Genomic DNA, 15,626 nt, shown 5'->3' on the forward strand with positions numbered 1-15,626 from the left:
GTGGCATGGAACCTTACTAACCCTCGTGCAGTCGATAGAGTTTAAACCTAATAAACCAACAAGAGTATAATCCATCAGGATTGATCATCTCAAAATTACCTCTCTACTTCTGTCTCCAGTATTGTGATCTCAATATCCGACTGGTGAAGTCTACCGTGCAGGCGAAGAGTTTCGACAATAAAGATACTTAGGTGTTGCACATACATGTCTTATTCATCAAATTGTTGGAATTGAAAACCATTTATTGTAAATTACCGTAGTTTGTCATACCGTAAGTATTTACATTTTCTATGAATGATTTATCAAAGAGAATTCTCTTAAGGGTAACAAACATATTTTTTAAGTGTCTCTGCTCTTGTGTAAGTAAGCATAGGGTCTTGATGATGGTAAAGGGATCTTGATTCATAGGATTTGAGCCACTCTTTCTTAAAGGGCTAGTTGATCCTATCGGGTTTAATGCTTCACCATGAATATTAGAAATAATCCTAAACCATGAGTGTGGATTATTTCCAATGCAAAACTAATGAGAAGACATCATTGGAATTATTAACCCGGAGGGATAGTAACCCAATATAACAAAACAAATTCAATCAATGTGGCGTATTTTCATTGGGTCTTTCTCACTGTTGTGACCCACAACAGTCGACCAACTCCCGGCAAGATATGACAATATTATCTTCAGATTTTTAACCCGGGAGGGTTAACCACCCAGGATAACCAAGGAAAGGCAGTGTGTCACCGAGGGTCTGTCTATCTTATTTCCATTGGGATCCTCAATCTTGTCCCCAGGATGCGACCCATACCAGTCGACTAACACCCAAATACTACCTACTTGCTTGCTAGGTGAACGGGGCAACGGGTGTAATGAAACACTCCCAATGTTTCTACCCTTACCAGCATCGAACCACGGACCCTTAGTGTGTGAAAACGAGAGCGTTGCCTACCAGGTCACGGGCCGAGAGCAATTTCAGTGAAGATTGTAATGGCTTCAATTTAGAAGCTTCGTCATGAGTGTATAAGCAAAGAGGAGTGTATAATTAAGTACATATATACCTAGAATTGTATATCGCTCAGCATTTGTACACCGAGAGTTTAATTCCACGTTAAAGAATTAACGTATCTTGAGTAATGGTGTAATGGTTACATGTGGTCTTACTTAATGATCTTCGTGTAGTCGATAGACTTTATGCTCAACAAATTAACCGAGTTTTCGTCTGGTGAGGAGTAAGTTCGACTTACAAGTTGTTGAAAAAAAAGATATTAAGTTTTGAGATGAAGGTTTCTTGACATGTTAGGGTTCCTTAGAAATCGTTTATTTTTTTTTTAGTAACATAGTTTAGAGCTTAGCTAATTGAGTTTGCAAAAAGTTAGTCCTTCATGTTTAACTTTCTGATTTGCTTAGCTCTTGGGCTCATAATTCTGATCTGTTTCTCTTCCATATGTTGCCTCCTGGTCTTTAAATTATCCGAGAAAAATGATTGGCGAAAACTTTCAGAATCTCTGAGGAATTTACATTAATGCCAAACTGGAAATAAAAAAAAAATGCCTAGAACCTCTACCTCCTCCAATACTTATGCATTTCTTCATATTTCTTCCAAATCTGGTACAGAGGAAAAGCTCTTAGTGATTTCCAATAGATTTATTCTACCGTTTTTTTTACCAGTCTTGGTGAGTGTATTAAAAGTTACATTACTAGTAAATGAATAACGTCGCATTACTTGAGAAGAACTTAGTTGACAGATGTGGCGGATTCTCGCCTCTGTGTCAGTTCAGCAGAGTCGGGGCAGTCATAACTGTTGATACAAGATTACTGGATAGGTAAGGAAGGTAGGTGCTCGAGAGAGAGACGAAGGCCGCGAGATTAAGGTCGCTTTCAACATCACTGGTCTGCAGTACCTTATTCTTGTTCGTCTTCTTCGTGTAGTTTTATTTTTTTAGCCTTCCTGTTCCTAAATCTTATAACGGTATTTCTCTATCATACAGTTTGGGTTATTTAAGCAAATTGAGCTAGGTAGTGAGACAGAAAGTAGGAAAGAGCTGGGAAATGGAAAGTCGACAGGAATTGTGAACCGGATAAGAAGTGAGAACGAGTTAGGATGTTGGAACGAGATATCAAGTGAGAAAAAGATAGGAAGTGGAAGCAGGACAGAAAGTGGGAACGAGCACAAAGAGGGAACGTGCTAGTTAGAGAGAATGAGCTAGGTAGTAGGAGCGAGCTAGAAAGTGGAAACGAGTTAGGTAGTGAGAACGATCTAGGAAGTGAGAACGAGCTAGGAGAAAGACTGTTTTCATAAAAGGCTTTAAAATACCTTGTGAATAACCCAAGAGGCAGGAAATAAACAGCGAAATGCAATTTAAAGCTAATGAGTTTAAGAACCATAGCAATATAGAGAAAGGTGAGGAGAATTATGTCCACACAGACACGCACCAGCATACACACACACACACACACATACACACACACACACACACACACACACACACATACACATACACACACACACACACACACACACACACACATACACATACACACACACACACACACACACACACACACACACACACACACACACACACACACACACACACACACACACACACACACACACACACACGCATATAGAACAGGCCTAGTTTCTAATCGACATGTGCCTAGGACAAAATGGTAACTAACACACACATTCCTACGAAGAAAGGAAATTGGCCTGACGACACTGGAGGACAGGAGGGTTAGGGAAGACATGATAAAGACATACGAAATATTGTGAGGAATTGACAAGGTGGACAGAGACAGGATGTTCCAGAGATGGGACACAGAAACAAGGTGTCACAATTGGAAGTTGAAGTTTCAGATTAGTCGAAGAGATATTAGGAAATATTTCTTTAGTCATAGTCAGGAAGTGCAATAGTTTGGCAAGTGACGTAGTGGAGGCAGGAGCCATATATAGCTTTAAGACAAGGTATGATAAAACTCATGGAGCAGGGAGAGAGAGGACCTAGTAGCGATCAGTGAAGAGGCGGGGGCCAGGAGCTATGTCTCTCCTAATTAATCTGAGAGCTACAGCATTAACATCACTCTTATCAGGATAATCTGAGAGCAACAGTATTAATACAACTGCTACCAGGATAATTATCTGACAGTTACAGTATTAACACTACCGTGCAACCACAAATAGGAGAGTACACACACACACACACACACACATGTGCACACATGCATATACTGCGAAACAGAGGCTTATTCACGAGGAAACAAAACTCGGTCTATGACACGGGTCTTTGTTACGTGTCTCCTGACACGGGTCTTTGTCACAGGTCTCTTGACACGAGTCTTCGAATGTGTCAGTAAATGGGGTGTAAAACCTACCTGGATTATCCCATCAAGATTTTACGACACTTTCATAAAAGATACAATATCTAGCAGAATAACAGCACACATAAGTTATTTATTGGTTTACTCTCTATTTTGAATTTAACTTCTTGATTCCCCTTAACAATTAAAACATCTACAAAAAAAAAGGCAATGAATTATTTCGTTCCAACTCAACGGAAAACTTTTTGGATGGAGTTAATCTATTCCAGATGTTTTTAACTTTTAAAGAAAACCGATAATTTAAATTTAAAAAAATTCAGAAAAAACAACAAATAACTGTTGTTATTTACAGTGTTATTCTTTACATCATGATAGAGTTAAACTTTCTGTATTCTTATCCATTTTTAGTCCAGAGTTTATAGATGAGGAAATTTTGAAGATTTATGGAATAACGAATGATCTAAAATACCCAAAAACAGTTTAATTAACAAATCATTTAAAACTGCCAGAAATACTTTTGCAATTCAAAAAAGAACAAAGACATATATTTAACGAAGAATAAGTCGGTTCTACCTTACCATGAAAATATTCTTGATATACTTTTTCTACTTAAGAATTTAAAATTAAAGAGGCATTTAAAAATCCTGATAGAGTAAAAAAAAAACATTAATTAATAAACCCCCAAAAATGCTGATGTCTGTCTCTATAAGATTTCATGTAAAAATGAAATAAAGTTTATTACGGTCAAACTGGAAAAAAGTCTTGAACTAAGATTACAATAACAAAAACATAAATATAACGTTAGAACTGGACAAGAGTCTGATGCTCCGTTTATTCATGTGAGAGATTTTAACCACTCATTTAATTTTCAAAAGGCTGGGAATGGTTGAGCAAAATATTATCGAATCAAGTTTCGTAAAAACATAGTACTAATTTCAATATGAATATTAGTTCAGGGCTGTATAAATTAGATTCGTTTGTAATTAATAGAGTTTGCAAGGAATTTAAGCTATACCTGACATGTCAGTCATATGTTTTACTTGAAATGTGATCTGAACAAATATTCACTACATTCCCTCGCTCTGCATGTAGGGTCAAGTATGAAGTCAAATATAAGATGATAACTCAGCCTTATAAATCTTCTATCTTCCTATTATTTTTACTATTCTTTGATAATGTGAGAAACCACGAAAGTGATTGGAATTTCTCAATTTTTTTCATTGTGGCTATTTTGCATATTATGATATCATTTGTTTACTGTGATCTTATTGTATATATATATATATATATATATATATATATATATATATATATATATATATATATATATATATATATATATATATATATATATATATATATATATATAATATTTACAGTGATATCACTGACAGAAACACGCACGGAGATAATCAGGCAGAGAAAGGTAGCTAGAATAGCACAAGTAGGCATAAATAAATGTACAGAGCTAGGAAAAAGCATGTGCAAAACGGGAATGACATATACACATAGCTGTAGAACGGGAGGCAATCAGAACTGATTTGACAAGAATGGGAAGATAGCCCCTTTTCAGGCATCAAATCTAGGGAAAGGATAGTATTCTCCCCATCCTTCAAACAGGGGAAGAAACTCCAATTCTGCTGGAATGGAACTTTACAAACTCCTATAGCTGCAGAGCCTTTAAATGGAACGCTTGACTATATGTTCTCTGTACCTACTGAAGACGCTTGACCATATGTTCTCTGTACCTACTGAAGACGCTTGACCATATGTTCTCTGTACCTACTGAAGACGCTTAACCATATGTTCTCTGTACCTACTGAAGACGCTTAACCAGATGTTCTCTGTACCTACAGAAGACCTTTGACCATGTGTTCTGCCCTCACTGAAGTCTTCCAACTCAGACTGACACCTATCAAAAATGTACATTTGTCACGTGACACATCCTGTATGACAATAAATTACTCTGTCAGACACTGCAACACAATGGTATCTTGGTAAGGAACAAAAAACACCTTGGACAACTTCTGCAAGTGAGAATGGATGGATTTGAGAGGGACGTGACCTCTCGATATTGCATTTTTCTTCTACTAGTGGCCTACATCTCACCTCCTGACAGTATACAAGGCTCCATGCTGTTGCTTCAACTTCACATTGTTTCAGACTATGGAACAAATACTCTTCTCCAGGCTGAGAGACTGACCACCTCAAAACTACGCCTTCAACGGTGATGGACTGATTACATCGTCTTCACAACTCTTCTGCTTCTACCAACTTTTCTGTACTCGACTGAAGAAGTCTACTGTGTAGGCGAAGCCTTTCGAAATAAAGATACCTAACTGCTGCATGTGTGTCTTGCCTAGCAACTTGTCGGTATTTTATACCACTTTAATATTCAAGTGATAGGAGGAGAGAGGGATGAGACCATCCCTGGTGCCATGGAGGCGCTGCAGCTAGTCAGCTTTTTTTGTTTACGAGTTACTGCTGACTTCTACATTCTGTGTTGCTTCATCTGTGTCCCACACCTGCCTCCACCACTGTTTGTCTCTTGCCTCCACCACTATTTTTGTCTCTTGCCTCCACCACTGTCTTTGTCTCTTGCCTCCACCAGTGTCTTTGTCTCTTGCCTCCACCACTGTCTTTGTCTCTTGCCTCCAACACTGTCCTTGTCTCTTGCCTCAACCACTGTCCTTGTCTCTTGCCTCCACCACTGTCCTTCTCTCTTGCATCCATCACTGTTTTTGTCTCTTACATCCACCACTGTCTTTGTCTCTTGCCTTTATCACAGTCTTTGCCCCACATCTGCTAGTCTACCTCTGTTTCACACCTGCCTCCACATCTTCACGTGCTCCTCATCTGCCTCTACTTTTATCATTGTTCCCATTCCGCCTCCACTACTGTCTTTGCCCCACACCAGCTTTCATCGTCTCCCTTTATTTTTCCAGAAACATACGTCGGAGGTGGAGGGCGACGAAGATACTGGCGGCATTGGAAGGGTGACAGTAGTGTAGGTGGTGGAAGTAGTGGTGACAGTGGAAGGGGTCGTAGCATTGTAGGTGATGGCGGCGGTGGAAAGGTTATTGGCGGTGGCAGAAAATATATGAAAGTGACAAAAGCAGAGGATGTTGAAGACAGAAGAGGAATTTTTAGGTAACACTGAGTAGGATACTCGTCAGCACATGATCTGACCACCTCCGTCTTCTCGGCATGTGGGTTGTTGTCAGGGCTTACGGTGGGCACAACACTCAGTCTCTCATTCAGTTCCGTCGCTTGCTCCAGCAGCAATATGACCTCCTTTCCTGAGAGCTTAAAGGAGTCCTGAGGGACCCATCAACTGCACCTGCAAAACCCCGACGATACGCAACCCTCAGTAACTGTAAAGCCTCCCTGAACACCCCTAGACTTCACCTCGGTAAGGCAGTCTAGCAACCACACCCAGCATCGAAGAGCCAGGAAAACAGTACAGCAACCTGATTATCATCTCCTGACGGTGCCACACAGAACACACCTCACCTCCGCAGTCTTCTTAGACAAGAGCTCACCAGAGTATCCCGGGAAGCGTCGAAGGCAGGCGGCATCCTCCTCTGTAACCTGAGTGAGACGCTGCAGAAGTAAACGCCGATAACATGGTAAAACCCTACACTTTCATAGATGATATCACCTGTTGGAAAGGTAAGTAGTGAGCTAGCTTGCTAGGTCTAATTTTTGTTGTCATAGCTCATGAAACGCTAAACCAGTGTTGGTTTTCCAACGAAGGGAGTGGTGACGGCTCGATCCTTCGTTCCCTTAATGTGGTCCGGCGTCTGATTAGTGTGGATTCATGTGGGCCATCGGAGGTGCTGTTCACCTATTCATAGTGTACATACCCCGCTAAACCTTAATTAAACCCGTGTCCATCCTTCAGCGCAAGGAGTGACGGAGGCTCGATCCTCCGCCCTCTTAACACAAAGACAGACACTCTAACTTCGCAGCCACACTCAGACATATATCTACTGCAGGGGAGTATAATTATAGTCCTTTTTTTTATGTGTATACTGGTGAGACTTGTCACTACATGCATGTCCTAATAAAATGTTATATTGACCATTAGGTTGTAGTGTATAATGTATATAGTGTATGTGTTGTGAATTATTACAGGAACAATTGGATACAGAGGCACACTGCACAGGGCAATCTTTAATTGTGGCCTTTCACTGCCTGTAGAGCTTCATTGGATAAAAGACTTGATGAAGTTCTACACAGAGGGAAACGTTGTCACAGTAAAAGTTCCTTCTCTACTTGTGTTTTTTCTTCGCCACACGTAGAGCTGAAGATTATGATTTATATCTCAGAAGAAATCTTACCAGCGTATATTTCTTGGCCTTAACGCGTCGATAAATATTTAAAATAGCTTAACAATACTACTCCAACATTCATCAGTGTTTTTCTTTTATATTCCTTGCTGCTTCAATTTTGAGGTTCCTAAATCTTCTTTTCATGTTCCTGTCCGCCCATTCACCCACCCTACCTCGCTCCCACCCTCGCGAACACCCACCTGCTCGTACGTCAAACAGCTCCCGTCCTCCCTTTCCCATCCCTCTGTCTGAACTCTTTCCCTTCCCACTCTGCAGCCTATCTGACCATCCACCTGACGGCTTGTCCACCCGTCTATCCGTCCACCCACCTACCATTCCACCCGCTCTTCATTTTTACCTACTCATGTGTCCGCCCGCTCATGTGTCCGCCCATTCAAGTGTCCGCACACTCACGTGCCCGCACGTTCCCGTCCGCCTTGCAACCCATCTGCCAGATATCTATTTCCACCCAGTTTCACGGAAATTTACAATCGTTCATTACACCCGAGTAAATCACTTCACCTCTAAGGGCACAACAAGAAGATTTATTGCAGGGATTATTGGCGGTGGGGAAGAGAGTAATAAAATACCATATTTTAAGGCGTCAAAGGCGTTATATATGTATATATATATATATATATATATATATATATATATATATATATATATATATATATATATATATATATATATATATATATATATATATATATATATATATATATATATATATATATATATATATATATATATATATATATATATAATCATCAGTTATCGAGGGGGAGGGGAGGGAGCATAGATAAGGGCCATTAGTTAGCAGGTAATAATTAAATGTCAGTATTTAAAAGGTCATAGCTGAGGCTCAGAAGATAGGAGAGTCCGAGTTAATGGTCAGTTGGGTTACCAGTGTCAAGTCAAGCAATGGTTCAGCAATCAATGCTGCGCTGCTGTCACTGTATTCAGCGTTAAGAAAGGAAGTGCAGTGTCAACAGCACTGTCGACACCTCCAACAGCAGGACTAGCCCTAATAGTAGCACTAGTAGTACCATCAACAGCAGTACCAGTAGCACTACACTCAGGAGCCAAAGTAGTACCACTAACAGTAGCAACAGTAGCACCACCAACAGCAGCACCAATAGCACTGCACACAGCAGCCAAAGCAGTACCACCAACAGTAGCAACAGTAGCACCACCAACAGCAGGAATATCACCAGCAGCAGCATCACCAGAGACAGTATCATCATAGCAGGACTAATTCCAGTAGCACAATTAACACCACCAGCACCCTCCACTCCAAGCATGGGTAGCAGTGCCAGCTAGCAAGTAGCAGTGCCAGCTAGCAGCAGCCTCTATTGCATCATGCCATCAACACAGTAGAGAACAATGCCATATCTGCGTTAGTGCCACTGGCATTATCCATTGGTTTTTGACTTGAAATCCCAGAACACGCACGATAATGTCCGTACATTAAACATAACCCACGACCCTTACGGGTTTATTAATAATAATCTCATCTTCATTCATTTTATTAGACAATATCCAATGTTTACATACACAATGATTTCATTAAACATAATCGAAAAAATGTACAAACACACACACACCACACACACACACACACACACACACACACACACACACAGTTGGAAGCTGAAGACACAGATGAATCACAGGGATGTTAGGAAGTATTTCCTCAGCCACAGAGTAGTCAGTAAGTGGAATAGTTTGGGAAGCGATGTAGTGGAGGCAGGATCCATACATAGCTTTAAGCAGAGGTATGATAAAGCTCACGGCTCAGGGAGAGTGACCTAGTAGCGATCAGTGAAGAGGCGGGGCCAGGAGCTCGGACTCGACCCCCGCAACCTCAACTAGGTGAGTACACACACACACACACACACACACACACACACACACACACACACACACACACACACACATTTTCTTGGACTTTTCTTGGACTGCAAGAAAGCGTTTGAAATAGTTCCACACAAGAGATTAGTGCAAAAACTGGGGGACCAAGCAGGGATAACAGGGAAGGCACTACAATGGATCAGGGAATACTTGTCAGGAAGACAGCAGCGAGTCATGGTACGTGGCGAGGTGTCAGAGTGGGCACCTGTGACCAACGGGGTCCCACAGGGGTCAGTCCTAGGACCAGTGCTGTTTCTGGTATTTGTGAACGACATGACGGAAGGAATAGACTCCGAGGTGTCCCTGTTTGCAGATGACGTGAAGTTGATGAGAAGAATTCATTCGATCGAAGACCAGGCAGACTACAAAGGGATCTGGACAGGCTGCAGACCTGGTCCAGCAATTGGCTCCTGGAGTTCAATCCCACCAAGTGCAAAGTCATGAAGATTGGGGAAGGGCAAAGAAGATCGCAGATGGAGTACAGTCTAGGGGGCCAGAGACTACAAACCTCACTCAAGGAAAAAGATCTTGGGGTGAGTATAACACCAGGCACATCTCCTGAAGCGCACATCAACCAAATAACGGCTGCAGCATATGGGCGCCTAGCAAACCTCAGAACAGCATTCCGACATCTTAATAAGGAATCGTTCAGGACCCTGTACACCGTGTACGTTAGGCCCATATTGGAGTATGCGGCACCAGTTTGGAACCCACACCTAGCCAAGCACGTAAAGAAACTAGAGAAAGTGCAAAGGTTTGCAACAAGACTAGTCCCAGAGCTAAGAGGTATGTCCTACGAGGAGAGGTTAAGGCAGTGGTTCCCAAACTGGGGGTAAATTACCCCCTGGGGGTAATTTAACCATTTTTGGGGGGTAATGGAGGGGTGACAGAAAAAAAGTTATGAATTCTGAAAATCAAGAAAACAATGCGGTACCCGGTATGAGGATTATTGTTAACTTTGTCTTAGTATATAAAGTTGTAAAGTAAACCTATTATAAGTAAGTAATAAAGTTAAACAAAATAACAATAAACATCAAAAACTAATATACAGTATTAGAAAAGAAGAAATATATAGCTAAGTGTGTGGAAACCCAAAAGTATTTTGACAAGTATGCTTCAGGACAAAAGTCAATCAGTAGCCCAGATCGACCTGTCCAGTATGCGTCACTCACTTCCTGAGGCTGCCTCTATTTCACACTGTCAGTTTATCTGTGAGCATCAGCCGAGGTAGACATAAGCTGGTATGAAGCCAAGAATTCCTAAACTAGCTTCAAGTATGCAACTCCATCCATCCCACTTATGTTCTTGACATCTTTGGTAATAGTCATTAGAGATGCACAATGTTCAAATACAATAAATAAAAGAAAATATCTCAAGTGTTTTAATTTAGCCATATATATCAATAATAACAACATTTTGTGAAAGGGGTAACATGCTTTATGTGGCATGTTAAATTGGGTAACAAGCTGAAAAAGTTTGGGAACCACTGGGTTAAGGGAAATCGACCTGACGACACTGGAGGACAGGAGAGATAGGGGGGACATGATAACGACATACAAAATACTGAGAGGAATTGACAAGGTAGACAAAGACAGGATGTTCCAGAGATTGGACACAGTAACAAGGGGACACAGTTGGAAGTTGAAGACACAGATGAATCACAGGGATGTTAGGAAGTATTTCTTCAGCCACAGAGTAGTCAGGAAGTGGAATAGTTTGGGAAGCGATGTAGTGGAGGCAGGATCCATACATAGCTTTAAGCAGAGGTACGATAAAGCTCATGGTTCAGGGAGAGTGACCTAGTAGCGACCAGTGAAGAGGCGGGGCCAGGAGCTTGGACTCGACACCTGCAACCTCAACTAGGTGAGTAACTAGGTGAGTACACACACACACACACACACACACACACACACACACACACACACACACACACACACACACACACAACAAATGGTGCTCCTGGATATGAAGATTCTTCCCTCCAGCTGTTTTATTTGTATTGTAATCTTGCATACATTTTATTTTTCTCTTCCATGTTTCTTTTCCCATTTACTCATAATTATTCCACTTCGTTCTTACCTCTCTTTCCCCAAACCTCTCTCTTTCCTACATGCTTTCCTCCCTTTCCCCTTTATCCACCTCATTTTTCTCTCCTTTAATCTTCTCTCTTCCTCTATCAATCTTTCCTCTCCTTTCTTCTTCTCCTCTCTCTTTCTCCCATCCCTCTACCTCTCCTCTCGCCCTCTCACTACATCTTGCCAAACCTCACCACAAATTCTGCTGAGAGGGCAGAGCATTGTTGCCACCTGACATAATGCAGGCTCGCTCCTGCGGAATCACTCTCCACAACACCACCTCCAGACTATATCCTTGAATACTGCATCTTACATATTATATGTATATATATATATATATATATATATATATATATATTATATGTATTATATATATATATATATATATATATATATATATATATATATATATATATATATATATATATATATATATATATATATATATATATATATATATATCGTGCCGAATAGGCAGAACTTGCGATCTTGGCTTAAATAGCAACGCTCATCTTGCCATATAGGACAAGAGAAAATTTGTGTATGCAATAATTTTGCCAAAATCATTCTGAACCTAACGAAAAAAATATATGTTTCACTGTGTTTGTTTAGTATTAAATTATTGTAAACAAATTTAAAATATATTTAGTTGGGTTAGGCTAAAATAAATTGTTCTTGTTATAATAAGGTTAGGTAAGTTTTCTAAGATTCTTTTGGTGCAAAATTAAAATTTTTTACATTAACATTAATGAAAAAAATATATCTTTTAAAGTATAAGAGAAAATTTTAGAAAGGACTTAATTTTAAATGGGTTCTTGCTAATTGACCAGTTTTACATATTCGGCACGATATATATATATATATATATATATATATATATATATATATATATATATATATATATATATATATATATATATAGATATATATATATATTGGACTGTATGTTATCGTGACTTCTTATAATATGAAATAAACTGTTTCGTTTACAAATTACCGATTTATTTTATTTTTTTCAAGTTTTTCCTTTTCCCAGAGTTTATGAAAGTATATTACTTTGTTTTCTTTACTGTTGAATTTTCAAACTAAAAGATGTTATCGACGTTTTAACCTGATGAAACTACAAACTAAGAGATGTTATCGTTTATAAGATTATTTCAAAGTCTTGCGCTGTGGATGGTAAACTCTCACCCCCATCCTTCCCCTCCTCAAAGATACCCCCCACAGCAGTCCGCTAACTCCAAGGTACCTGAAAAATGGTATGGTGATACTGACAATAATAATAATAATAATAATAATAATAATAATAATAATAATAATAATAATAATAATAATAATAATAATAATAATAATAATAATAATAATATGATCTTCCAGGAAGCATCCTTCAAGCTGCATAAGTCTTCCTTCATTGGGGTCATCATCCTGTTGTTGGTTCTGGCCAGTGCAGGAGACACCCAGGGCACCTCAGATGGCTTCGAGGAAATCGACTGGAAACGCCTCAACGACCTGGTCCAAGTCAATCAGTTGTTCGCTGAGGAGATGACGAAGTCGGTGCTGAACTTGTCGAAGCAGAGAAACAGTCTTGGATGCTCGCCCGGTGAGGCTACTGTTTTTTCTTTCCCTTGGGTAACTGAATTTACAAGCTGATTATTCCACAACCCGTTAAATGTGTGACTGTGACACTAGTAGGATAACGTAGTTATTTGACATTATTGTGAAGTCGAAGCTGTATGTTTTATGTTCCAGCTTCAAAAGTTTATATTGATTTTATGTGTTACTGCATTTATTGACATTGCTGTGTGTTCTAATCGGTTATATTTTGCTCATAGATGATATATTGAGATATTTGCTCAAAATCGTGTAAAAGAAATCGATATTTACTGTAGAAGAACGGCCTGCATTCCCCTTTTGTTCTTTCCGAAGATCATTCCTCAAGGTGAGACCCACATCAGCTGACTAACACCCTGGGACCTATTTATTAGTTAGGTGAAGAGGACTGGCTAAAATAATAGTGTGTCTGTCTCGTGATTAGCGGACGAAGGATCGAGACTCCACCATTCCTTATACTAAACTACCAGTAGGGATTTAGCCCTTCACACACACACACACACACACACACACACACACACACACACACACACACAGGAGCTGTGAATCGACCGCTGCAACCACCTATAGGTGAGTACACCCACGCCACTACACACACACACACACACACACACACACACACACACACACACACACACACACACACACACACAAACATCGTCACAAAATTCTCACAGTCATGCTCAGATTGTTGAAACTCCAATGGGAATATTAACTCCATGTTATCTGTAGGTAGAGAAATATATTTGTCAGGGCTAAACATTGGAATACTTTGCAGAACGATACGAGATGGAGAAGTCGTTGGCCAGCATCGCGTCCAACCTCTTAATGGAGATAAACACGACCCTGGAGGTGCTGCAGAACTCTTCCAAGATCCTGCTGCAGGAGCTGGCAAGAGAGTCATGTCCAGTAGACATCTACTTACCATGTCCAAAGTAACTGCATGAAGACACCTCTTTATGTACACTATAAGTCATAGTAACTTAGCTGGAATATTTTTACGACTAACAAATTATTGAGTGAACTAAGATGACGTCTCTAGGTTGGACTGCAAGGCTATGAATATATTCATTCATTTATGTTTGTTATTCTTTATTTTCATCGTTCAGGGCTGAATTTTTTCTTGTTGTTGCTCGATTTATACTATGAATTTTGTTCCTATTTTCATTTACTTCTCCAAGTTCTTTCATAAGCGTGTGTGTGTGTGTGTGTGTGTGTGTGTGTGTGTGTGTGTGTGTGTGTGTGTGTGTGTGTGTGTGTGTGTGTGTGTGTGTACTTGTGTGTGTGCGTGTTTGGGTCGCGTCACAGCTCCTGGCCCCGCCTCTTTGCTGGTCGCCACTAGATCCACTCTCTCCCTGCTCCATGAGATTTATCGTATTTCTTCTTAAAGCTATATATGGATCCTTCCTCCACTACATCACTCTCCAGATTGTCTCACTTTCTGACAACTCTATGACTAAAGAAATACTTTCTAACATCCCTGTGACTCATTTGAGTCTTCAACTTTCAGTTGTGACCCCTTGTTGCTGTGTCACATCTCTGAAACATTCTGTCGCTATCCTCCTTGTTAATTCTTCCCAGTATTTTATATGTCTCTCGAAATCGTAATGACACGATTGCAAACAAACCATACCACGGGTGGGGTTAGAACCGCGATTAGAGAGTCAGAAAACGCGATGGTCTGGAGTTCTGTGACTCTCTGATCGCGGGTTCTAACCCCACCTGTGGTATGGTGTATTTTATATATCGTTATCATGTCTTCCCTATTCCTCCTGTCCTCCAGTGTCGTTAAGTCGATTTCCCTGAACCTCTCCTCGTAGGACATACCCTAACTTAGCTCCGGGATTAGTCTTGTTGCAAACCTTTACACTTTCTCTAATTTCTTGACGTGCTTGACCAGGTGTGGGTTCCATACGTGTGCTGCATACTCCAATATAGGCCTGACGTGCACGTTGTACAGAGTCTTCAAGAATTTCATACCAAGGTACCGGGACACTATTCTTAGGTTTGCCAGGCGCCCATATGCTACGGCAGTTATTTGGTTGATGTGCGCCTCAGGAGATGCGCTCGGTATTATACTCACCCCAAGATCCTTTTCCTTGAATGAGGTTTGCAGTCTTTGGCCTCCGAACCTGTACTCAGTCTGCGGTCTTCTTTGACCTGCAGTCTTTATGACTTTGCACTTGGTGGGGTTAAATTCCAGGAGCGAGTTGTTAAACCAGGCTTACAGTCTATCCAGATCCCTTTCTAATCCTACATGTGTGTGTGTGTGTACTCAACTACATGTGATTACAAAGGTTGAGCCACAGCTCCTGTGTGTGTATGTGTTCCATCTCTCTATCCTCGCCTCCTTCTATTTCAGGGCTGGAGAGTTTC

At 40.4% G+C, this 15,626-nt stretch overlaps 1 protein-coding gene across 4 annotated transcripts in view; it reads left to right on the plus strand.

Moving 5' to 3' along the window:
- Positions 1 to 6,524: 6,524 nt before the first annotated feature.
- Positions 6,525 to 15,626, plus strand: part of LOC128693284 (low-density lipoprotein receptor-like) — a 48,939-nt gene continuing 39,837 nt past the window's right edge. For 3 of the 4 annotated variants that reach the window (XM_053782874.2, XM_053782875.2, XM_053782876.2), the window contains exons 1-4: positions 6,525 to 6,945; positions 13,017 to 13,239; positions 14,029 to 14,185; positions 15,613 to 15,626. The exon at positions 15,613 to 15,626 is cut by the window's right edge and continues 92 nt beyond it. In XM_053782874.2, the coding sequence (XP_053638849.2) occupies positions 6,943 to 6,945; positions 13,017 to 13,239; positions 14,029 to 14,185; positions 15,613 to 15,626 (397 nt within the window). In that variant the 5' untranslated portion in view covers positions 6,525 to 6,942. The remainder of the gene's footprint in view (positions 6,946 to 13,016; positions 13,240 to 14,028; positions 14,186 to 15,612) is intronic. The other variant, XM_053782877.2, reaches the window with a different exon arrangement.

Source organism: Cherax quadricarinatus, chromosome 28 (genome assembly GCF_038502225.1).
Source record: "Cherax quadricarinatus isolate ZL_2023a chromosome 28, ASM3850222v1, whole genome shotgun sequence".
Classification (NCBI taxonomy): domain Eukaryota; kingdom Metazoa; phylum Arthropoda; class Malacostraca; order Decapoda; family Parastacidae; genus Cherax; species Cherax quadricarinatus.